The following is a 26911-nucleotide window of genomic DNA, read 5'->3' as shown; positions in this document are numbered from 1 at the left end:
TGGAAGAATCCTGGAGATACTAAAAGGTATCAGATAGATTATATAATGGTAAGACAGAGATTTAGGAACCAGGTTTTAAATTGTAAGACATTTCCAGGGGCAGATGTGGATTCTGACCACAATCTATTGGTTATGAACTGCAGATTGAAATTGAAGAAACTGCGAAAAGGTGGGAATTTAAGGAGATGGGACCTGGATAAACTGAAAGAACCAGAGGTTGTAGAGTGTTTCAGGGAGAGCATAAGGGAACAATTGACAGGAATGGGGGAAAGAAATACAGTAGAAGAAGAAAGGGTAGCTCTGAGGGATGAAGTAGTGAAGGCAGCAGATTATCAAGTAGGTAAAAAGACGAGCGCTAATAGAAATCTTTGGGTAACAGAAGAAATATTGAATTTAATTGATGAAAGGAGTGTGGTGTCACAGCCAGACACCACACGTGCTAGGTGGTAGCTTAAATCGGCCGCGGTCCTGTAGTACATGTCGGACCCGCGTGTCGCCACTGTGTGATCGCAAACCTAGCGCCACCACAAGGCAGGTCTCGAGAGACTGACTCGAACTCAGCCCCAGTTGTACGGACGACATAGCTAGCGACTAGACGTACGAAGCCTTTCTCTCTCATTAGCCGAGAGACAGAATAGCCTTCAGCTAATTTAATGGCTACTAACTAGCAAGGCGCCATTAGCCTTACAGTGATTGTAATTAGAGTCTCACTTGTGTTCACCATAGAGATGTACAAGAAGACAGTAAAGATAAGTATATGAGAAGCTCCGTTCTTTTCTTCATAGCATTAATTACGTATCCTGTTCCAGTACTTCACGCCCGTCTGCGTTAGTCTCGCGTGCTTTTAAGCCACCTCTATCTACAAGGTGTTGGCCCAGCTGCCGACACATCAAGGAGAAAATATAAAAATGCAGTAAATGAAGCAGGCAAAAAGGAATACAAACGTCTCAAAAATGAAATCGACAGGAAGTGCAAAATGGCTAAGCAGGGATGGCTAGAGGACAAATGTAAGGATGTAGAGTCTTGTCTCACTAGGGGTAAGATAGATACTGCCTACAGGAAAATTAAAGAGACCTTTGGAGAGAAGAGAACCACTTGCATGAATATCAAGAGCTCAGATGGCAACCCAGTTCTAAGCAAAGAAGGGAAGGCAGAAAGGTGGAAGGAGTATATAGAGAGTTTATACAAGGGCGATGTACTTGAGGACAATATTATGGAAATGGAAGAGGATGTAGATGAAGATGAAATGGGAGATAAGATACTGCGTGAAGAGTTTGACAGAGCATTGAAAGACCTGAGTCGAAACAAGGCCCCGGGAGTAGACAACATTCCATTAGAACTACTGATGGCCTTGGGAGAGCCAGTCATGACAAAACTCTACCATCTGGTGAGCAAGATGTATGAGACAGACGAAATACCCACAGACTTCAAGAAGAATATAATAATTCCAATCCCAAAGAAAGCAGGTGTTGACAGATGTGAAAATTACCGAACTATCAGTTTAATAAGTCACAGCTGCAAAATACTAACGCGAATTCTTTACAGACGAATGGAAAAACTGGTAGAAGCGGACCTCGGGGAAGATCAGTTTGGATTCCGTAGAAATGTTGGAACACGTGAGGCAATACTAACCTTACGACTTATCTTAGAAGAAAGATTAAGAAAAGGCAAACCTACGTTTCTAGCATTTGTAGACTTAGAGAAAGCTTTTGACAATGTTGACTGGAATACTCTCTTTCAAATTCTGAAGGTGGCAGGGGTAAAATACAAGGAGCGAAAGGCTATTTACAATTTGTACAGAAACAAGATGGCAGTTATGAGTCGAGGGGCATGAAGGGGAAGCAGTGGTTGGGAAAGGAGTGAGGCAGGGTTGTAGCCTCTCCCCGATGTTATTCAATCTGTATATTGAGCAAGCAGTAAAGGAAACAAAAGAAAAATTCGGAGTAGGTATTAAAATTCATGGAGAAGAAGTAAAAACTTTGAGGTTCGCCGATGACATTGTAATTGTGTCAGAGACAGCAAAGGACTTGGAAGAGCAGTTGAACGGAATGGACAGTGTCTTGAAAGGAGGATATAAGATGAACATCAACAAAAGCAAAACGAGGATAATGGAATGTAGTCAAATTAAATCGGGTGATGCTGAGGGGATTAGATTAGGAAATGAGACACTTAAAGTAGTAAAGGAGTTTTGCTATTTGGGGAGCAAAATAAATGATGATGGTCGATGTAGAGAAGATATAAAATGTAGATTGGCAATGGCAAGGAAAGCGTTTCTGAAGAAGAGAAATTTGTTAACATCGAGTATTGATTTAAGTGTCAGGAAGTCGTTTCTGAAACTATTTGTATGGAGTGTAGCCATGTATGGAAGTGAAACATGGACGATAACCAGTTTGGACAAGAAGAGAATAGAAGCTTTCGAAATGTGGTGCTGCAGAAGAATGCTGAAGATAAGGTGGGTAGATTACGTAACTAATGAGGAGGTATTGAATAGGATTGGGGAGAAGAGAAGTTTGTGGCACAACTTGACTAGAAGAAGGGATCGGTTGGTAGGACATGTTTTGAGGCATCAAGGGATCACAAATTTAGCATTGGAGGGCAGCGTGGAGGGTAAAAATCGTAGAGGGAGACCAAGAGATCAATACACTAAGCAGATTCAGAAGGATGTAGGTTGCAGTAGGTACTGGGAGATGAAGAAGCTTGCACAGGATAGAGTAGCATGGAGAGCTGCATCAAACCAGTCTCAGGACTGAAGACCACAACAACTGCAACATATTAAACTGTAGGCCCTGCCATAACTGAATGGGTAAGTCCATTTGAAGCTTGGAGAAAGGCAATGGCATACCACCTCCAATAGAACCTTTCCTAGGAAAGCACTCGTGTTATAAAAGATACACATGTTATACATTTTACAGAACATGTAGACTCCTCTGCTAACTTATCCAGCCTTTTATATCGTGGTGCCTACTTCTGTTACAACCGCATCTTCATCATTGATGTTAATCTGTGTGTGAACATAATCAAATGGTTTGAGTCTAGTATACTTCCATAATGGCTAAATTATTAATGCTTCTTAGATTTATATGCAGTCCTCACACTATCAGCAATGCTGGTAACTGGCTATGGCATGTAATGCACCCATATACCATTTAGTGGAACACATACAGTTCTCAACTTTGTGGTGTAAGTGTAGGATATGACAGCCCAGGTTAATGTAATTTCAAACTGTGGTAGGCCTACTTCAAGAGGCATTGCAAAAAGGTTGAATAGGAAAAGGAAATGGCAAAGAGGAGAATGACACTGGGAATCGGCAGCACAAGCTGAATGGAAGTGGACAAAACTAAAGGAATAGTAGAGGATGAACAGCAAAAGTAGAACCACATTGCAAAATTACACCATCTTTTGACTTCCATAGTGATGTCTTTGCTCTGGAGTATAGTAGATTTATTCATTGATGTGCAAAAGCTTAAGAGTATCTTTCAACTGAGTCAGTGGGGAATAATACCTTAGTTTTGAGTAGACCAGGAGTGAAGCAGTTTGCGTGCTTCCTCATTAATAGAAAGACCTCAGACATTCATCTTCATGCAAATACTTTGAACAGAAATTAATGTTTTCAGCACTTTTCAAGCTAAAATCATGTAAGTGAACTTTACAAATTGTGATGTCAGATAAGATTCATATAAAAGAGGTATATTAAAATGATGTGCATGTATTGCCAGTGTTACAATTATAAAAGGTTTGTAACAATGGTGGTAAGAAGTTTTCTGCCAGTATATAACTAAAATATGATGACAAACAGATAGAAGAAGCTGACAATATTAAATTCCATGAATTACAGCTCAATAATAAATTCAACTGGGAGGAACATAGCACAGAACTGTTGAAGTGCCTAGACAACTCTCTGTCAGCAATGTGAATATTGTCAAGATGTAAGTGGTATAAAAATAAAGAACTTACTTGCTTTCCATTATGTAATGTGGGATTATTTTTTTGTGGTAACTCTTCAAGCCAGGCTAAAGTTTTCAGATTCAAAAACATGTAATAAGGATTATTTCTGGTGTTAACTCAAGAACACCCTGCAGAACCCTGTTACGGTAACTAGGGATATTAACTAATGCTTCCCAATGTATTTATTCCTTACTGAAATTTGTCGTTGAAATATGTCTCTTTTTTTTCAAACCAACAGCTCATTTCATGAAATTAATACTAGAATAATCTTCACATAGCTTTAAAGTCATTTACTTTGGTCTAAGAAAGGTGCCCATTATTCAGGAAAACATCTTTTCAATAAGTTACCAGTAGCCATAAAAAGTTGAACTGCTAATAAAGTTCAGTTTAAGAAGAACTTAGAGAATTTGCTTGTAGCCAACTCCTACTCCACAGCAAGCTTCTTAGTAGAACATATATATAAAATAAGTGTTGTAAAATGGGTTTTCTGTTTGATGATGCATGGCTACAATAGCTTAAGAATTATTATAGGCACATGAGTGTATTGAACATTTGGATGTTTTGTGACAAGTTTAAATGAAAATATGTATAAGACTTGTTTTACTTACTGCACATCCATGACTACCGTTTCTACTGTGATCTTGGGAAAGTACATTAGCATACTTATTTTCTTTGCAAACATTTATTGTATACTCTTGATTTTCTGACATGTTCTACATCCTGAAGGATCTCCTTACTATGGATCTATCGGAATAAAAAGTACTTCTAATTTAATTTAATTTCACTAATCAAAGAGTTAGAACTGTCTAGTATTATCATCCAAGTACCAAAGGATTTTGGTGCATAAATGTGCCTGATTGTTGATATAGCTACTCTTGTAATTTACTGATACTCAGATACTTTGGTGATAGATAACATGAATGATGTGCAGTACATGGCTTTCAAAAATATACTTGCTGAATATATTTAATTTTTGTACCACTGAAAAGATGAGATAGACAGCTACTAGTGTCAGTGGCAATGAGAAACAGCTAAGTTCGCTTACTTGGTATTCTGCACTTGGTATCTGATGTGGCACTCTGTGTACATGTTCTTTCTGCTGAAAAATATCTTCCAGACGTATGTCAAATAATGAACATCAGACTGAAGTAATGAATATACTATTTCTTCATGTTTATTTATAATTAAAGTCAATGTCTGATCATCAGCTTTGCCACAAGCAATGATTTCAACCTATAAGCCAGGTGGGCACTTACATTCAGACACTATGACATGATTTACTAGCGGCAGCTTAATACACTATTTAGATGATAAATGTACTTTTTTGGTGGCTAAATCTTGCAGTGGTTAACATTTTGATAATTGAATATGAACCAACTGACTGACAGCAACACATAAATTGATTAATTGATTTCTTTATTTTTGCAAAATGAGTAATAGCTTCTGATTGATTTATATAAAGTACATTGTTGTTGTTGTTGTGGTCTTCAGTCCAGAGACTGGTTTGATGCAGCTCTCCACACTACCCTATCCTGTGCAAGTTTCTTCATCTCCTAGTACCTACTGCAACCTACATCCTTCTGAATATGCTTAGTGTATTCATCTCTTGGTCTCCCTCTGATTTTTACCCTCCACACTGCCCTCCAATGCTGAATTTGTGATCCCTTGATGCCTCAGAACATGTCCTACCAACCGGTCCCTTCTTCTCGTCAAGTTGTGCCACAAACTCCTCTTCTCCCCAATTCTATTCAATACCTCCTCATTAGTTATGTGATCTACCCATCTAATCTTCAGCATTCTTCTGCAGCACCACATTTCGAAAGCTTCTATTCTCGTCCTGTCCAAACTATTTATCGTCCATGTTTCACTTCCATACATGGCTACACTCCATACAAATAGTTTCAGAAACGACTTCCTGACACTTAAATCAATACTCGATGTTAACAAATTTCTCTTCTTCAGAAACGCTTTCCTTGCCATTGCCAATCTACATTTTATATCTTCTCTACATCGACCATCATCATTTATTTTGCTCCCCAAATAGCAAAACTCCTTTACTACTTTAAGTGTCATTTCCTAATCTAATCCCCTCAGCATCACCCGATTTAATTTGACTACATTCCATTATCCTCGTTTTGCTTTTGTTGATGTTCATCTTATATCCTCCTTTCAAGACACTGTCCATTCCGTTCAACTGCCCTTCAAAGTCCTTTGCTGTCTCTGACACAATTACAATGTCATCGGCGAACCTCAAAGTTTTTACTTCTTCTCCATGAATTTTAATACCTACTCTGAATTTTTCTTTTGTTTCCTTTACTGCTTGCTCAATATACAGATTGAATAACATCGGGGAGAGGCTACAACCCTGCCTCACTCCTTTCCCAACCACTGCTTCCCTTTCATGCCCCTCGACTCTTATAACTGCCATCTGGTTTCTGTACAAATTGTAAATAGCCTTTCGCTCCTTGTATTTTACCCCTGCCACCTTCAGAATTTGAAAGAGAGTATTCCAGTCAACATTGTCAAAAGCTTTCTCTAAGTCTACAAATTCTAGAAACGTAGGTTTGCCTTTTCTTAATCTTTCTTCTAAGATAAGTCGTAAGGTTAGTATTGCCTCACGTGTTCCAACATTTCTACGGAATCCAAACTGATCTTCCCCGAGGTCCGCTTCTACCAGTTTTTCCATTCGTCTGTAAAGAATTCGCGTTAGTATTTTGCAGCTGTGACTTATTAAACTGATAGTTCGGTAATTTTCACATCTGTCAACACCTGCTTTCTTTGGGATTGGAATTATTATATTCTTCTTGAAGTCTGTGGGTATTTCGCCTGTCTCATACATCTTGCTCACCAGATGGTAGAGTTTTGTCATGACTGGCTCTCCCAAGGCCATCAGTAGTTCTAATGGAATGTTGTCTACTCCCGGGGCCTTGTTTCGACTCAGGTCTTTCAGTGCTCTGTCAACTCTTCATGCAGTATCTTATCTCCCATTTCGTCTTCATCTACATCCTCTTCCATTTCCATAATATTGTCCTCAAGTACATCGCCCTTGTATAAACCCTCTATATACTCCTTCCACCTTTCTGCCTTCCCTTCTTTGCTTAGAACTAGGTTGCCATCTGAGCTCTTGATATTCATGCAAGTGGTTCTCTTCTCTCCAAAGGTCTCTTTAATTTTCCTGTAGGCAGTATCTATCTTACCCCTAGTGAGACAAGACTCTACATCCTTACATTTGTCCTCTAGCCATCCCTGTTTAGCCATTTTGCACCTCCTGTCGATCTCATTTTTGAGACATTTGATTCCTTTTTCCCTGCTTCATTTACTGCGTTTTTATGTTTCCTCCTTTCATCAATTAAATTCAATATTTCTTCTGTTACCCAAGGATTTCTACTAGCCCTCATCTTTTTACGTTCTTGATCCTCTGCTGCCTTCACTACTTCATCCCTCAGTCTTTTACTGTACTTCTTTCCCCCATTGCTGTCAATTGTTCCCGTATGCTCTCCCTGAAACTCTGTACAACCTCTGGTTAAGTCAGTTTATCCAGGTCCCATCTCCTTAAATTCCCACCTTTTTGCAGTTTCTTCAATTTTAATCTGCAGTTCATAACCAATAGATTGTGGTCAGAGTCCACGTCTGCCCCTGGAAATGTCTTACAATTTAAAACCTGGTTCTTAAATCTTTGTCTTACCATTATATAATCTATCTGATACCTTTTAGTATCTCCAGGATTCTTCCATGTATACAATCTTCTTTCATGATTCTTGAACCAAGTGTTAGCTATGATTAAGTTATGCTCTGTGCAAAATTGTAACAGACGGCTTCCTCTTTCATTACTTACCCCCAATCCATATTCACCTACTATGTTTCCTTCTCTCCCTTTTCCTACACTCGAATTCCAGTCACCCATGACTATTAAATTTTCGTCTCCCTTCACTACCTGAATAATTTCTTTTATCTCATCATACATTTCATCAATTTCTTCATCATCTGCAGAACTAGTTGGCATATAAACTTGTACCACTGTAGCAGGCATGGACTTCGTGTCCATCTTGGCCACAATAATGCGTTTAGTATGCTGTTTGTAGTAGCTTACCCACACTCCTATTTTTTTATTCATTATTAAACCTACTCCTGCATTACCCCTATTTGATTTTGTATTTATAACCCTGTAATCACCTGACCAAAAGTTTTGTTCCTCCTGCCACCGAACTTCACTAATTCCCACTATATCTAACTTTAACCTATCCATTTCCCTTTTTAAATTTTCTAACCTACCTGCTCGATTAAGGAATCTGACAATCCACACTCCGATCTGTAGAATGCCAGGTTTCTTTCTCCTGATAACAACGTCCTCTTGAGTAGTTCCTGCCAGGAGATCCGAATGGGGGACTATTTTACCTCCGGAATATTTTACCCAAGAGGACGCCATCATCATTTAACCATACAGTAAAGCTGCATGCCCTCGGGAAAAATTACGGCCGTAGTTTCCCCTTGCTTTCAGTCGTTCGCAGTACCAGCACAGCAAGTCCGTTTTGGTTATTGTTACAAGGCCAGATCAGTCAATCATCCAGACTGTTGCCCCTGCAACTACTGAAAAGGCTGCTGCCCCTCTTCAAGAACCACACATTTGTCTGGCCTCTCAACAGATACCCCACCGTTGTGGTTGCACCTACGGTACGGCCATCTGTATCGCTGAGGCACACAAGCCTCCCCACCAGCGGCAAGGTCCATGGTTCATGGGAGGGGGGATAAAGTACATATACACTGATAAACCAGAACATTATGACCTCTACCCACCTGGACATTGGATGCCACCTGTTGGCATTGCAGGCATGTGACACACTAACAAAAGTATGTAAGCAGAGTAGACTTGGATGAGGGATCATCCTAGCAAAGATATTGGTTGCAAATGAGGAAATCTATTGAGATAAATGACTTTGACAAAGGGCAGGTTATTATTATGCAGAGCCTATGAACGAGTATCTCAAAAATGGTGAAACTGGTTGAATGTTCACATGTTACTATTGTGAGCATTACTGAAAGAGGTAGAAAGACAGTGAAACTACCACTAGGTGCTAAATGTTGGATACCCACTACTCTTCACAGAATGTGGGGTTTGGAAGCTTTTCTGCTCTGTAAAGTAGGATGGATGGTGATCTGTAGCATCTCTGCTGAGAGAACACAATGCTGATGTATGCATAAATATTTAGGAGTACATTGTTCATCCAAAATTGTTGAACATGGAGCTCCGCAGCAGTTCACACCTATGTGTTCACATGTTGACCCAGTGACATCGTATATTAGTACTGCAGTGGGTACGAGGTCACCACGATTCAACCATTGATCAGTGGAAATATGAAAGCTCTTTGAGTGAATCACATTATTTTTTACACTAGGTAGAAAGTTGTCTTCACAAACACCATTATTGAGGTGAATGGCAGCTCAAAACTTGTAGCGTGCTGTGGATGCAGGCTGGTGGGAGCAGTTTTATGCTGTGGAACACATTCTCCTGCACTTGTATGGAAGCTGTGGTAGTAATCGAAGACACGGTGACAGGTGCAAACCACTTGCATCCTGTCATGCTAATGTCTTCCCTGATGGCAAATTCATCTTCCAGCAGTATAACTGTTTGCATCTCAGAGCCAGAAACATGCTATAGTGGTTTGAAAAGCATTACAGTGAACTCACATTGATGTCTTGGCAACCAAATTTGTCTGATGTAAATCCTATGGAACCCATCTGGGTCGCTGTGAGACGTTGTCATCATGTACACAAATCGGTGGTCCTTTATTTTCTTGAATTACATGACCTGTGCATAGACATCTACTGCTGCATACCTCCACAAACCTACCAACAAACTGGTTAATTCCTGATATGCGGAATTACTGATCTTTTTCATTCCAAAGACGAACAAATATGCTACAACCGGGTGATCATAATTTTTTGGCACATCATTGAACATTTTAATAGCTGAAGAAGAACTGCCTCAATCACTGATCTGCACACCTACTTGTAGCTGTACATAAGATTGAAAATTAAAATTTGTCATTATATTTTTTTATATTAGCATAAAAGATAGCAAAATTAGAGTAACTTTTATTCTTTGCCAAAACAGAAATTCTGTTCAACTATGAGTTGTACAACCAGAAAAAATGTAAAATTAAAATTCATATATTATAAAAATGATTTTTACTCATGCAGTGATTCCAAACCCAACCAAAAAGTTTCTAGAAGGTGTACTTTTCAATGCTGAATAATTAACAAACTAGTAAGTTATTCTAGTAAAAATATTCCTTTTTGGAATCAGAAAAATCTGGGTTATAAAACTGTGCTACTGAATTTAGGAAAGATTTGAGTTTTTTGCAGCATGTGATTTTTGAATATGAATAACTGTTGAAGTAGGAAGTGTTTGGAAAATGTAAAATGTTTGTTGAAAAAAGGAGAAAGAAGACCTTTAAAGTAGCTGCATCAATTAAGAAACATTAAATTATTGATATTTCCTTAGAAAAAATATATCCAGGTGAGCTAACTAATGTGTTATCATTATTGATAGAGAAACTATACACTTAATAACAAAGTTGTGCTTGGGTTGTTTGGTCAGTGGAAGTGGGCTTGATGACAGGTCATGAATTGTGCTTGGACGGCTGGATCAATGGGAACGACAGGTCATGTGTTGTGCTTGAATGGCTGGGTCGGTGGAAGTAGGGTCTGAAGGCCGGTTATGAGATGTGATTAGGTGTCTTGTTCAGTGGGAGGGGGCTTCAGGGGCAGGTCATGAGTTCTTGGATAGATTGGGTGGTGGCAGCAGGGACTGAGGGCATGTCATGAGTTGTGCTTGGATGGTTTGGTCAGTTGGGTGGGCTCTGAGAGTGAGATATGAGTTGTGCTTGGATGACTTTGTCAGTGGTAGCGGGCTGTGAGGGTGAGTTAGGAGTTGTTTTGATGGCTTGGTTGGTGGGAATGGGTTCTGAGAGCAGGTCATGTGTAGTGCTCCATGGCTTGGTCGCTAGGAGTATTGTCCGCAAGGGAGAAGATTCCAGCATTGAATTCCAGTCCATTGTAGTTTTAATCTGCTAGGAAGTTTCAAAACAATGTGTACTCCACTGCATAGTGAAAAATTGATTCTGGAAATCAGTGGGTAGATTCTTCATCTCAGCCAAGTTGTGGTGGCTTTAATACTGTGGTTTGAGAGATTTGCTTGCTTCAGAAAAATAATGGAATAGTGTGAAATGATGAATGAATTAAAGTAATCAGTTATTAGATATTCATAAAATCTGTTTGTTCTGGAGTATATTCCCACAAAAGTCTCTAAGTGGGAACTTTTGACCTATGCTAATTTAAATGATCTTGCATAATGTTCAGTGAAAAATAAATGATATCTGCTTGAAATTTTACTACCTCTACCATGAAATCATCACTTAAGACTACTAAGCCCCAGTGAAACTTAGACCATTAGCCTTTGACTTGAAACTGCTGCACATTATTTAAAACTTAATACAGACTATGCAATGGCTACAAGGGTTCCTATAAAGGAATGTTTGCATTTTTATTAGACATTAAATATTATTTACATCTAGGGAAAATATGCTTTTGACACCACATTTCAAGAAGTTCTCTATTGTATGGTTATGTTAGTCTTACAAGTAGGTGGACACACTTCTTAATGTGGCATTATTGGAATCAGTAATTACAAATCTTCTGCAGAATAATAATCAGTTTACTTTCCTGTTGATGTAGCCATTGTTCTGAGTTAGTGCAACAGCTCATGCAGCTTTTATAACTTGCAGGTTTTGTGTGATTAGTTTGTTACATTTGCGATTAGATATCACATATGTCTTAGATGCTGGTTTGAACTTTTATGTGGATGTGAGACAACATAAAATAAGTTTTATAGAAGTTGTCATTTCACTACTAAGAATCAATACTTATTCTCATTTCTACAGAAAAGATCACAAGGTGCAAAAGTAGCTCAACAGTTTCAGTAGTAAAAAAGAAGGGAAAATAGTTAAACAAAATGAATTTTTCACTCTGCAACAGAGCATGCACTAATAAAAAACTTCTGACAGATTAAAACTGTTTGCTGGACCAATATTTGAACTCAGCACCTTAGCCTTTCGTAGGCAAGTGTTCCCACCAACTGAGCTACCTGAGTATGATTCATGACCTATCCCCACAGCTTTACTTCCCAACTTCACAAAAGTTATGCAAAATTTGTGGGACTAGCACTCCTGGAAGAAAGGATATTGTGATGATGTGGCTTAGCCACTGCCTGGGGGGGGGGGTTTCCATAGTGAAATTTTAACTCTGCATCAGAATGTGTGCTGATATGAAACTTCCTGGCAGATTAAAACTGTGTGCTGGACCAAGACTGAACTCAAGACCTTTGCCTTCTATGGGCAAGTGTTCTACCAACTGAAGTACCCAAGCACAACTCACAGCCCATCCCCACAGCCTTACTTCTGCCAATGCCTCATGTCCTACCTTCTAAATTTCCCAGAAGCTCTGCTGCAAAACTTGCATGACTAGCACTCCTGGAAGAAATAATATTGTGGAGATGTGGCTTAGCTTCAGCCTGAGGGATATTTCCAGAATAAATTTTTCATTCTGCTGCAAAGTGTGCACTGATGTGAAACTTCCTGGCCGATTAAAACTGTGTGTTGGACTGAAACTTGAACTTGGGATTTTGCCTTTCACTTGGTCTGGCACACAGTTTTAATCTACCACTGCAGAGTAAAAAATTCATTATGGACACATTCCCCAGGCTGTGCCTAAGCAATGTCTGTACAAAATTCTTTGTTCCAGAAATGCTAGTTCCACAAGTTTTTCAGGAGGATTTCTGCGAAGTTTGGACTGTTAGAGATGAGGTTCTGGCAGTAGTAAAGCTGTAAGGGCATCTTGTGAGTTGTACTCAGGTAGATCAGCTGGTAGAGCACTTACCCTCAAACGGCAGAGGTCCCAAGTTTAAGTCTTGGTCCAGCACACACATTTAATCTACCAGGAAATTTTGTTAAACAAATAATGGCCAGCCTTGAAAATATGGTGCATGAAAAACTTTTGTGTTTTGGAAAGAAAAGTTGCACACAAAACCAACGGAAGCTATCTCTGATTTATTAGACAATTTGAGATCTATTACAGAACACTACAGGAGCAGTACAAGCTGTCTTAGGATAAGAAATTCAATCCAAGTCCAGTTCATGCAGCATCAGAGATCTACCAGTAACAACTACAGCCTGAAATACAAACATAATAACACAAATGACTACTCCAGTTGGTGCTCACTTCATTCATTGCATGACAGCTGATTCAGAGTGACCATGGAATAGTTTATATTAGGGAGTCTGACATGATCTTGTCAGACAGTGCTCTAGATGGCAAGCTCCATCAATGTCCATGGGAATTGCTGTGGAAGGCTGGGGTAGGAGGATGGGTGGTGGTGGGAGGAGGCTCAATGGAAGTTGCACAAGTTGCACCAGGTTGGAGGGTCAACCAGGAGTGGAGAAACAGGCAGCTGCTAATGGGGATGTTGGAAGAGAAGTTGATTTCGATGGCTCTGCAGAATGCTGCGGATGGAAGCTGTGGAATGTATTGTGGACCAATGGTAGATGGAGATCACCCCATGGATAGTGTCCAAATCTGTGGGCCTACCTTAAGGCAAGAGGCCTCAATGACGATGTGCACAGGTAGCGGATGCAACATGTTTGAGTGATTATGTTGAGGGTAGCCATGAAGCTGCTCCGCTGAGTGGCGGCCTTCGATCAGGGTGGCCCTGCAAATTGGTGGAAGACCATAGAACATAAGTTGTGGTGTTAGATGTCATTTCCTCACAAGTGACAGCTGTGACATGATCTTCCATTGGCTGAATTCAGTAACCCAAAACACTCAAGGATGGTTTAATGAAAGATAACATGCGCAGACTGCACTTAAGTCCTTTTACTGCCAGTCCTAGGTTCGAAGTTGTGGAGATGTTCTTCTGGAGTTGCATATGTAACAAAGATGTCACAGAGGTATACGGCACAGTTCGGAATACCTTGCGGTAATTGATTCATAAAATGCTGGAATATGGCAGGGGCTGAAGAGATCTCGGAAGGTTACTAATTATAATGGTGGAGCCCATATGCCATATTGAGCACTAGTTAAGCTTATGATGCTGCATCCTAGGGAAATCAAAAATACTTCTGTGACCACAGTTTTACTGAATAATGTGCCGTGGCCTAACTCTGCAAAGAGTTCATTCCAAGTTGATAGTTGATAAGTGTTCTCATCAGCTTGTGCATTTATCATTACTTTAAAATCACCACAAATTTCTAAGGCCCTCTTTAAGTTTGTGTATTGTAAACTGTGGAGTGACCCATTCACTATAGGGGATAGGTGTTAACACACTTTATTGGCGAGTCTGTAAAGTTCTGTTTTAAGGGTGTCCTTTCAGGCCAAGGGCACTGAGCAAACTTTGAAAAGTAGGAGGCAGCTGTCTCCTTGAAAGTGACCTGATCTTTAAAATAAATTGCCTTCTATAATCCATCAGAGGAAATTTCAACATATATATCATAGAGACTCTTTATGATAGTGCAACACTCTCAGGATTGTGGGGTGTGTACTCTTTTTCATGAAATGTAAATTTAAAAGCATGAAAGGAGTCGATCCCAACAACATTATGCACCTTAGAATCAGCTACTACAAGAATATTTGCCAGACAACTAACTTGATTATGAGCTGATAAATCTGGACGTTTTCCTAGCAAGGGCACATGATCGCAAGGGTTTGTCTCAGCTGCCAGCAAGGGTGGTGACCCTAAACTTATGAGTGCTGTAGCAAGGACACAGAAGCACTTGTGTCAAGGAGAAACTTCGCTGAGCATTTGCCTATGAATATTTCTATGTACATTAGCTGGGTTGCATTTTCAGAAGTCTGCACTTCCATGGACTTATCACTCACTTGGATGACTTCCAGAGATTGGGACATATTTGTACCGGAACTGCTACGACATGCATGCTGCAAGTGTTTCTTTTTGCCACACCTCTGTCATGTTACGTGAAGACAAAGGCATGAGCTATGTGCCTGGACAGTGACATAGGCTTGAACTATTTGCATTACTTCCCTAACAGAAAGATCAGATTTCTTTAATACATGGCTTCTCACTTCCGAGTTGGAGATAAGATGCACAATACCAACCCTGATTTGAGAGTGCACATAGTTCTGTCTGCACAAACATTTAAAATTGCATTTTCTACTTAATCCCTGTAGGCCAACAACACAGTCTCTATAAAACTGATTGGGATCCCTTTTCTGCTGCCAAAACTCTAACCTAGCTCCAATAACATGCATCTTTATCAATAAGTGTTCTTGAAATAATGACAATATTCCAGGCAACTTAATTTCCAGCATATTTGTTAACAGCTCTAGTTTCTGTTTTAGATGATACAGTTCATGATTTTCTGAAAATAACACTGGAATGTTGCCTTTTATCTGCCAGCAAGCAAGCTGTGAAATATAACTATGGTCTTTGGTGGTAAGCATCCCACCCTTCACTTTGTGCTTTAAATGGTGGATAACCGATAAACAATGGTGGCATGGAAGTTTTAACGGTCACATTTGCTAATTCTTGCAATGCCTGTAAGATTGTATCTATTAGCTCATGATAACCCTGCATTGTTTCCATTAGAAGTTGTTGGAGTTTCTTGATGACTGAAAAAACCACACTCTTGCTTAGTTACAAAAATGTTTAAGGGCTGATTTGCTTGCATCACATGTCCCGAGTCATCACCAATTTCTGAAAGGTGAGTTCTGCACAAAACCAACAGAAACAAACTCTGATTTATTAGACAGGTTAAGATATGTTACAGAACACTTCTAGAGCAGTACAAGCTGTCTTAGAATAAGCAATACAATTGAAGTTCAATTTATGCTGCATCAGAGTTTTACCAGTAAGAAAAAGAGCCTGAAATACAAACACCATAACCAAACCCACTAAGTCAAATGATGCACACTTCAGTGGTCAAATTACGATTGACTCAGACAGGCCACGGACTGGTTTACATGTACAAGTCTGGTGTGTTCTTGTCGAAGGGTGGTGTTGATGCCATCTGGGTAGGGGCACCACAAGGATTGACAGTAATGTGGCACTGGCTAATCAGTTTCCACGTTGAATTCAGGTGGCACCCCTAAATAATCTAATGCCGAATTTCTATTGAAGCCAAATAATGGTAAGCTTTAAGGTTCATGTAACACTTGCACATTCCAGTGTTCTTGTATTTATTTATTTTATTTATTTATTTATTTATTTAGTTAATCGTGTCCAAGCCATAGACAACCCACATATTACATATACACACAAATACAAATACAATACACATATGTATAAGTAAAACAAACCCAAAATGGGGAGTCACATTACAATATAAAGACAAACATAGTATATATATCATATCACGCCCCGCCAAAATTCAGCACATTTAACTGCCACTGCCGTAGCGTTTGCCAGATCTTCTTTTCTGCACACTTCCCCCATGTTGCTGCATTCCAGGAGGTGGTCCATTGTTTGGGTCTGTCCGCACTGGCACGTGTCCGTCCCGTCTCGGTATCCCCATTTACACATGTTTACGTTGTTATCTGCCCACCCCAGTTCGTAGGCGGTTGAGGGTTCTCCATAATGGCCATTTTAGCTCATTTCCAGAGGCAAATTGTTCGTTGGGTGAGATTAGAGGTGCCTGGTCTCCCGTAGGCAGTGTTGCTTTCCATTTTCACAATCTGGCCTTTTGTTTTGAGGTTTTGAGCGGTCGAACTGAGGTGAGGAAACTCCGTCTTGATTTTAGACTTGTGTGTGGAGGGTTTTGTCCGAAGAGAGGATGGCGCTGGTCGCGCAGCTGCTTAAGGCGCTCTGCTTCACTTGCTATAGCTCGTCTGATGTTGGGTGGAGCTATGCCACTAAGCAAATAAAGTTGGCTAACAGGGGTGGGTCTTAGGTATCCCTTGATTACGTGACAGGCATCGATCAGCAGAGGATCCACTCGTTTCGCATGCGCTGATCTTTCCCAAACTGGGGCAGCGTATTCAGCAACCGAGTAGCAGAGTGCAAGTGTCGATGTATGTAAAGTATGTGGGTCGGCACCCCATTTTGTGGAGGTGAGCTTACTCAGGAGGTTGTTTCTTGTTGATAGTTTGCCCCTGACCTTGTCTACATGATGTCTGTAAGTAAGTGTGCGATCAAGGATGACGCCTAAATAACAAGGAGTGTTGCTGAACGCGATCCGTTGGTTGTTCCACGTGATGTTTAGGGTATGTTTGGCGTCTCGGTTTCGAAGATGGAATAGGCAGGATAATGTTTTTGCTGCGTTCGGGCATAGGCAGTTGGCTTCGTAGTATGGCGTTAGACCGTTGAGGGCATTCGTAAGGCTAATTTCTATGTCGTTAAAGTTCCGACCCTGCACGGCTATTGCAAGATCATCCACGTAAGCAAAGCTCCTAGTCCCTGGTGCAACTGGTTGATCATTCACATATATGTTGAAAAGAATGGGTGCGAGGACAATGCCTTGGGGTAGTCCATTTTTCTGGATACGCCATCGGCTTCGCTTCCCTCCTAGGTTTACGATGAACAGTCTGTTGCTGAGAAGAGTTGATATAATTTGTATCAGCCCGAAATCATTAGTCATAGCGTATATTTTAGTGAGCAGCAGTTTGTGATTTACAGTGTCGAATGCGGATGAGAGCTCGACAAGTACGGCTCCAGTAATTAGACGGTTCTCGTACCCATGCTCTATAAACTGGGTAAGATTCAAGACCTGTCCAGTGCAAGTTTTCCCAGGGCGAAACCCCGCCTGTTCCGGAATTATCTGATGATCAATATTAGGCACAAGTCGATTCAGCAGCATGCGCTCGAACACCTTGTACAAGAAGCAAAGTAATGTTACCGGTCTGAAATTTTTTGGCTCGTCCAATGGTTTGCTGGGTTTTGGAATGGCTATGACCTTGCCCTTTCTCCAGATTTTCGGGATGTTGTTTAGCCGGATACATGTATTGAAAAGTAGGAACAGCCAGTTTTTCGTGTATTCGCCAAATTTAAGGATCTGTTCATTCCTAAGGTCATCTAGCCCTGCTGCTTTGCCAGGTTTCAGAGATTTAAGTGCGGACTCTAGCTCTTCGATGGTAAATGGATGGTTGTAGTAGTTCGTGTCACTTTCACCACGTCTTATTGGGACAGTTTTTGCTGGAGTCTTAGTTTTCCCATTAAGAACGAGTTGGTGCGCTATTTGGTTGGCTGTTACTCTTGGTGCTTCCGTTTGCTGCTTAGGGTGATTATTTAGCTTCTCAATTGTCTTCGAGGCAATCCGGCTAGAATGTTTCATGTCTACACTTTCAATTAGATGTTGCCATTCTTCTCAGCGCTTCTCAATTAGCTGGTTGGTAAGTGCATTTGCAAGTTCAAGAGTTTCTTCAGAGAATGGGTTCTCCTCATACTTTTCCTTATATGCATCGTATAGTTGCCGGCTCTTTCGTTAGGCCTGGTACAAACTCTGTTCTGCAGCCCCTAGGGATAAAAATGGTTCAAATGGCTCTGAGCACTATGGGACTTAACATCTGTGGTCATCAGTCCCCTAGAACTTAGAACTACTTAAACCTAACTAACCTAAGGACATCACACACATCCATGCCCGAGGCAGGATTCGAACCTGCGACCATAGCAGTCGCGCGGTTCCGGGCTGAGCGCCTAGAACCGCTAGGCCACCGCGGCCGGCCCCTAGGGATAGACTTTCTTGATACATTCTGGATGATTTCTATGAACTTATCGTAGTTGCTGGGTGTTGGTTCTAGAGTTTGCAGCTTTTCGGCGATTCCAATTGCGAAACCTTCCCAGTTTGCCCTCTTGAAATTAAATCTTCGTCGAAATGGAGTCCGCACTGGCACCACTGCTGAAGTAACTGTGAGTTTGATGGGTCTGTGTAGGGAGTGTGGAATAGGACCCAGGACATCTTTCACGCACTCAGTTACCAAGTTCTGGCTGACGAAGACGAGGTCAGGGTTGTATCCCCTTTGCAACCTGCCACTGTTAAAAGATGGGGGGAGTTTGGCGTCATGTATGAGACAGAGTGATTCAGCATCTGCCCATGTCTTCACCTTGAGTCCGTCTTCATTAGATTCATTGTATCCCCAGCGTGTATGGTGACTATTGAAGTCACCCATTACAATACTGCCTGTGGGAAGGGGAATATTGCGTGGCAGGTCATATTCGAATGGCGTATTTGGAGGCTTATATATTGATGTTATTGTCATATGATTAGTCTCAACTCTGAGAAGTTCAATGTTGTTTTTGTCTGAAAGTTGAAACCCGTCGTAGGATACTCCCTCTCGTATGAAAATTGCACTTCCGTATTGATCGTCAGGCCGTTCGATTGCCAGTATCAGGCCCGCAATTTTAGGTCTATTGCTGTTTGGGCCTCGGTGCGTTTCCTGTAGGCATAGGACGTGACATTCATTTGATCTGCACAGATCAGCCAATATATCCTGTTTGGCAGGTGATAATCCCTCCACGTTTATGGAGATGATAGTCAAACGTGGTCTTAAGAAGGACCAATTATGAGAGTTGTCATGCATTTTGTTCTTTCTTGTAATGGCTTGGTGGTAGCAGAATCAGCAGGACTAAAAGTAGTCCTCCCAGGGCCGCGACGTGGACGCTTCTGCTGTGGCCCCTTGTTCCTGTAAATATACAGTTATTCAAACTGATCTAGCACTGATTTAAAAAAAAAAAAAAAAAAAAATGTTTGTATCGAGATAAGGTATTTTATGATTATCTTTATGGAAACCGTGACTTAAAAATTTTTTTTGTTGCAGTGACCTCGAGCAACATGGCTGACAGACTAACAGAAAAGGCATTTTGCGATGCAGTTCTGCAAGAGCTATTCTGCAACCGCAGTGTGTCAGAAATTCAGGTCCATATTAACGAGACTGCCAGACAATCAATCTACTAGTGGGTACAGAAGATGAGGGGAACAGAAAGTCTTCATAATGGAAAATGCAGTGTTCAGCCATCAGTATTGAGGAACAGGTTGAATGGATCATGGATACGTTCCTTAGAAATTCACAAAGATCAATGTTTCATGCAAGTCACGAGCTAGGATTTCCACATCTGACTGTTTGGAGAGAGCTGAGAAAATGCTTGCAAATGAAACCATATCAGATTCATTTGCTTCAAGCCATTACACATGGTGAGAAACATTTGTTGAAACAATTTTCCATTGATGTGCAGCACTTAATAAAGAGAACAATTTCACACACAGTTTGATTTTCAATGATGGGGTAATCTTTCACCTTAAAAGTAAACTAGCATAACGTGTTAATAAGGGCAGCTGAAAATCCCCACATTGCTACTGAACGTTTCTGTGGACCCCCAAAGTTTAACGTAACATGTTTTGTGCTTTGTCAAAGCAAAATGTGTATGGACCCTTCTTCTTTGCAAGAGCAATGATCAATGGACAGTCTTACATGCCGCAAGTACAAGAGGACAGTGATAATTTAGTTTCTGAACATGATGGTGCTCTACAACATTTTCACAACAATATTTGTGAGTTCTCAGACACTGAGCTACGTACCAACATGATGCTGGCAAGTTGCAGATGCTGGCATGGCCCCTACATACACTGGCATGACAAAGTGTGATTTTTACCTGTGGGCTTACATCAAAAACACTGTTTTCATGCCTCCATTTCCTCAAATTCCTTTATGAGCAAGTATCAGGGCAGCTGTGACTGATGTCAATGCACACACTTTGGGGCAAGTGTGGGCCGAGTTGGTCTATGGACTGGATGTGTGCTATGTGACTAACAGTTCACACACTGAAATTTGTGAAAATAACACAAAAAGCTTGTAGAATTGCTGTTTTCATACATCTAATCATATAACGCTTTATCTCAATACAAACATTTTTTACAGTCGCTTGTAAGTGCCTAGATCATTTTGAATAATCCAGCGTGATAGTTTGGACGCTATGGGAATTTTTTGTAGATGTTTACTTGAGTTGTAGATGAAATAATATTTACCAAAACCAGTTGGTGAAGATCATATCAGGATTTTTAATGGCATATTTACACCCTTAGAACTAATTGTAATATCCTCCACAGTGTCACAACATCACTTTATTTTTCCTAGGGGGGGACTTCCATCTGCTGGTTTTTTTTGTGGTTTTTAACATATATTCTGGTTGATTACCTTAGACAAATGCACATTCTAATAATTTAATGTAAATCTGTTGTAGGTGGCAAAGAATGCTGGCACTGTCACACTCAATCATTTTTCGAGAGTACTTTCTTTTGTTGGACTGCGCATTGCTTCAGAGGAGTTTCTTCTACTACTTAAGAAGTTCTTGAAAAGTGGTTATACAGTGAATTACATTGCATTTGTTAATGCAATTGAAAATATCATCCTGGACCTTGAGAAACATGGAGAGCTTGAAGCATTAGGGGTGAGTCATTATGAAACAAAAGTTTTGTGAAATATCTAGTATAGTTCATAGTAAATAGATATTTGTTATGTGATGGGAGAGCCAGTAAACCACCTGAGAAGAATATTGCTCATTCAGTGATGGCAATTTTCACATGTATAATGTACAAAATATCTGCTGTAATTACAAGGTAGCTCAGAAAATTAAACTGGACTGTTATATGCAGTTTGTGTGCCACACATGTAACAAGTTAGTACAGGAGATGTCATCCACCCCAAACACACTCAGGTCAGCTGTCTACATCTACACTTACACTCTGCAAACCACCGTGAAGTGCAAGGCAGAGGTATTTTCCATTGTAGCAACTATTTCCATGATGGCGACATATGAATTGGGTGGTTGATAGGTGGAGGAAGAGACAGCAGGTGCATAAGATTGGAATATGGTACACTTGAGTTCATTTTGACTGCAGGCAGGGGGAGTAGGGAGAGTTGTGTGCAGTACAATATCTTGCAGAGGAGTGGGTTGGGAGGGGAGATAGACCAGAGGAAGAGGGAGACTGTGGGGGATAGGATTTGAGTGCTGGTTGAGTGAAGTTAGGATCATGAGGCAGGGGTTGATGCAGGTGTGGAACTGGGGGTAGTGGAGATTGTGGTCATGAGGATTATGGGATAGAAGGATGTGTTACAGGGACAACTTTCATCTATGTAATTAAGATAAGCTGGAGCCAAATATTGCGGGTTGTGAAGCAGCCATTGAAATCAAGCATGTTGTGCTTAGCAGAATGTTATGCCACTGTTTGATCATCCCTGCTCTTGGCCACTGTTCGGTTGTGGCCATTAATTTGGGTGGACAGCTGGTTAGTGGTCATGTCCATGCAAAATACTATGGAAGAATAACAGCAGAGCTATTCCATGACAGGACTTCTTTTTCAGATGGCGATGCCTCGAATAGGGTAGGGTCAGCCATGACAAGACTGGAACAGGACATGCTGTGTGGTACAGATTTTGCAACTGGATCTTCCATAAGGTTGTGACCCACATAACTTAAGAGTTAGTGGGAGTAAGTGTGGCATAAGAATGGACTAGGATATTGCATATTGTCTGGGCCATGGAATATCACATTGGGGAGGATACAGTTCAGATGTTTCAATCTAGGATGATACTGGGTGATGAGGTAGGTGCTCTGTACCAGCTGGTTTTGGAAGTGGGGGATGGGAGTGCGGATGGGCTTCTGAGCACCACATGCTTGATTTTAAAGGCAGCTTCAGTGCCATCTGGGTCCTTCTCCACCACACTAGCTTCCCCACATGCACCTCTCTCCCTGCCCCATGACCCTAACTTCACTCATCCAACACTGGACACTTACTCTAAACAATCTCTCTCTTCCTCTGTTTTATCTCCCTCTCCCCAACTTCTCTTTCATGAAATTGTGTGCTAAGCACAACTCTGCTTCCCTGTGGTCAGAAAAAACTTACTGGTGTCACATTGTGAGGCTCTTCTTCCAAGCTATGTACCAATTTTTTTTACTTCCTGCTCCCCTATTGTTTCTCTCCTTGTCCACTCCACCTGACATAAACTCCCACCCCAGTCAAGCTAAACTGCTGGCTCAAAAATAGGCAGAGCATTGTAGCTGTACTCAATGAGTTGCCAAATTAAACCACATAAATTTCAAAGATAAATATAGGTTTAAGAAAGGTAAAAGGAAAATTAAGGAATACAACAATATAAATCACTTAGGGAAGAAATGACTATGGGAAAAACATGAACAAATAAAAAAGGAAGTGGTTACCAGAAGGCCAGATTCAGGACACAGGAATATAAGAGAAAAGCTGTCAACATCAAGAGTTCCACTGTTACAATGTAGATTAAAGAGGAGGTGCATAGGAAGAATACATTGAGGTCCTCTGCAAGAAGAAAACATCTGATAATGTGGCAGAAGATGATACTGCTGTTGATTTGGAAGAGGTATACTGACGTACAAAACATATTGGACCATACATAAGAAGAACAACAAGGGTAAGGTGCAGAAAGTAACTGGAAGAAATATGCAGTGAGATGAACAGAGATGACACTTTTATTCAAAGTCACTTCAATTTGTGCAGTTGACAACCACTGGATGGTCATTGGTGCTTGTGGACATGCTGCAATACATCCGTCCAATGCATCCCACACATGCTTGATGGGATATAAACCAGGGAAATGGGCAGGCCTATTATTTGCCAAATATCCTCTTGCTTTGGAGCTTCTCCCTCTGCAATGTTTGATGTGATTGTGCCTTGTTATCCATAAAAATGAAATCAGGGCTGGATGCAATCCTGAAAAGATGCACATGGGGAAGGAGTACAATGTCACATGGGGAAGGAGTACAGTATCACAATAACACTGACTGGTGAGTGTACCGTATCCAAACATTTGGATGTCAATACACTAATGCAACATAATTCCTTTTCACACCATTACTCATGGGTCTCCAAAATGATCATGTTTGACAACGTTCTTGGATGCATTACGTGTTCCCAGCTCTTGTCATAAGAGGCTACATCCAGCATTGTTGAACATAATCATTTTCATGGTACAGGTGTTATGGAGTGGTGGGGCATGATGTTGCATTGGTGTACAGCATGTCTACATGCATCAACAACCATGCCATAGTTGTCAGCCACGCTGATGGAAGAATGGAACACTCTTCCACAAGAAGTCCTTACCAATCTTGTGACCAGCATGGGAGCACATTTGCATTGCTATCTGTGATTGTCACACACCCTCTTAAGAACCATGTCCCACCTTTTGTAATGTCCAGGCGACCATAATAAATTATGGTGACTTCAGACTAATTATTGTCTGTGAAGAAAAATTCATTTCCGTTCATCTCATTGCATCTTTTTTTCCAGTTATCTTTTGTACTATAATGTAGCAGTTCTTACTGTGTATGGTCCAAGTTTCATCAAGCTGTGTTACTTGTTAGTAACACATCATTCGAAAGTTACTTTCATCTGTAAGTTTGACATACCAGTGGATATTATCATCCATAATTTACAAAACTTCTACTGTTACCTCTCTGTGAAACTGTAATCTTTACATACAAAAGCATACCATTAAGTGAAGGTAAACTGTTTGATCTGGCATACAGTGCAAGAAACACTTTGAATTTTTAAGCCATATATATTTGACATGTACACATTGTAATCAGGGTCTTATTTTGACTTTACATATTTGAAATATGTACCTTGTAGAAAGTAAATGCTAAATATTAGCCGCAAATAAATGCTAAATTTAGCCATATGGTATAACACCAGAACTGTACTTACATTGACACATTTGTTGAGATAGCATAAAAGGGTACGAGAGGATTAATGATAAAGTACACTATTGTAAAGCAGCAATTTAAGATCAATTAAATATTAACATGAAATTAATCTGATGTAAACATCCTTGCAGAAATCAGCCCAGTATCCTGGCCGTTATCTGTCAGCTGAGATGCCAAAATTACCACGACCTGAGTTGGGAAAAGTTAGCTACCCTGCCCAAGTAAGTCGCATTTTACCTTACATTTATTAGAATATAAATTGATTAATTTTTAATAAAAACAACAGTTTTTGCACATACCTTCTTGTTTGGGAAAGGAAAACATGTTTCAGAGTTTTTAAGAAGTATGTCCTGTGAACTGCATTGAATGAACAGCAGTTTCATTACTCCTATAACTTTTAAGTAGTTTTGCAGAGGATACTGAAATGAACTATCTTTACTGAGGAAAATTCATCTCACCCACAACAAAAAATTAGTTCCATATTAGGTGAATAAAACCCAGGCACAACATAGACAGTAAACATGCATTTTACAATCAAATTTTTGTGTAGGGTAGTGGTGGTAAAAACCACAAGTTCATAATTCGTAGCACTACATGCACAACAAACAGTTGTGGTGTCCAGAGTCCACAGGCAGAGGCAAGTCAGATAACAGCAACTGAGGAAGAGATTGCTATAATGCAACCTTTTACTGGCGCACTACAGGAACTGATGTGATGGGTCTATGATATCAGTCATTTTCTGCTGCAAATATCCTTGTCAGATGTGCAGTGTTACACATATCGATTTTCTGATTCATCCATTTGCGTGTCCAGTGGGGCTACTAAAGAGAGGACCAGACGGCCCCAATTTGATCAGGTTAAATAAGTAAAGAAACTGCAGTGGAACTAAAAATTTACTTGATGTCAAAGAGAATGGGATAAGAACTAGGATGAGTATGCAGAACTGGAAAGGAAGCATAGACAGAGTCAGGACAAGGACTAGTAGAGAGTGAAGACAGAATAGGGATGGGAAAAACCAGCTAGTTAAAAATGATACCAGTACTAATTTTTTACTAATAACTGAGTAAAAAAACTAAAATATCAATTAGCTGTAGCAGCAGTGCTGAAATTTTTTGTTTTAAATAAACCTATTTTAAAATAGGAATAATTTTTTTTCTTAAAATTGGCATTGATTTTAAATAAGCAAAGCAATCAGTGCTGTTTTCATAACAATGCCAACAGAAACAGAACATATGGCATAAGTATTGGTACAGCACTGTTGAGGCAGTAAGGTCCCTATTGTTGTGTGTTGTGGCTTAAGGTACACATTTTTGTGCAGTGGGAAAGACTTGTCCCCTCTTGGCCTCTATGGTAGTTTTTTGCTGTTGTTACTGGACATCCATTATATTGCACAATGGCACTAACCGTAGTCTGCAAATGTTTTTATGAAGTGACGTAGCAATGAAGTAAAAAGCTTCATTTGCTTTTAAGATTAAAGATTTGTCTGCCATTCCTATGAAAAAACACAAGAGGAAGAAAATTATGGTAACAGTAAAAAATTAAGAACTTAACAACAATTCATACACAGTCTACAGTAAATGTACAAATTAGCTGATGTGCTGCCTGTGTCTAGATAATATGCTTTCATCTGCTTGAAGACCTTAAAAATGGACAAAGTAATGTGAAAAGCAGAGTTCTTTGATTTCAGTTTTCACTCTTTAGCACTGACCATTGGTAATGCCCAAACAGTGGTACGGTCCCTAAAACATGATTTTTGAGCAGAGTTTCAAAAAATTGGGACCATTAGGAGAATACTGGTGATTTTTTTTTTTTTTTTTTTTTTTTCAGTATTCGACCACTTTCCACTTTTTGAGAAAAGCAGTGAATGCTGGACAGAGTAATTTTTTTATTTGTCTATTTCATTTAATGTTTTCATTCTGTGTATCTTGAAACTGAGAGAGTCAAAATTTTTCAGTCTTTGTTTGATTATACGCTTATTACAGGAAATAACAGGAACAAAAAACCAAAAATCAGTTATTTCAGAAACCGGTTATTTTGAGCAGTTTTAACAGTCAGTTAAACTGGCATTAAAAAAAAAAAACCTGTATCATTGAAAACCAATTGTTTCAGTGATAACCACTATCCCTAACACAGAACGTTTTGAAGACTGATGTATGTGTTGCCAGGTGCTAGTTTCCATGTGAGCATTTCAGAGATGTTAGCACTGGAGCAAGGGCTCATATGGTATTGGTT

At 40.1% G+C, this 26911-nt stretch overlaps 1 protein-coding gene across 1 annotated transcript in view; it reads left to right on the top strand.

Moving 5' to 3' along the window:
- The window catches only part of LOC126202244 (uncharacterized), a 272489-nt gene that overhangs the window by 3779 nt on the left and 241799 nt on the right, over positions 1-26911 (top strand). The window contains exons 2-5 of the mRNA XM_049936853.1: positions 19765-20535; positions 21185-21391; positions 22356-22365; positions 24818-24900. Coding sequence (XP_049792810.1) covers positions 20395-20535; positions 21185-21391; positions 22356-22365; positions 24818-24900 — 441 coding nt within the window. The 5' untranslated portion in view covers positions 19765-20394. The remainder of the gene's footprint in view (positions 1-19764; positions 20536-21184; positions 21392-22355; positions 22366-24817; positions 24901-26911) is intronic.

This window comes from Schistocerca nitens, chromosome 1 (genome assembly GCF_023898315.1).
Source record: "Schistocerca nitens isolate TAMUIC-IGC-003100 chromosome 1, iqSchNite1.1, whole genome shotgun sequence".
In the NCBI taxonomy this organism is placed as follows: Eukaryota; Metazoa; Arthropoda; class Insecta; order Orthoptera; family Acrididae; genus Schistocerca; species Schistocerca nitens.
Note: the sequence above shows the minus strand (reverse complement) of the source record. Positions and strands in the feature narration are given on the sequence as shown.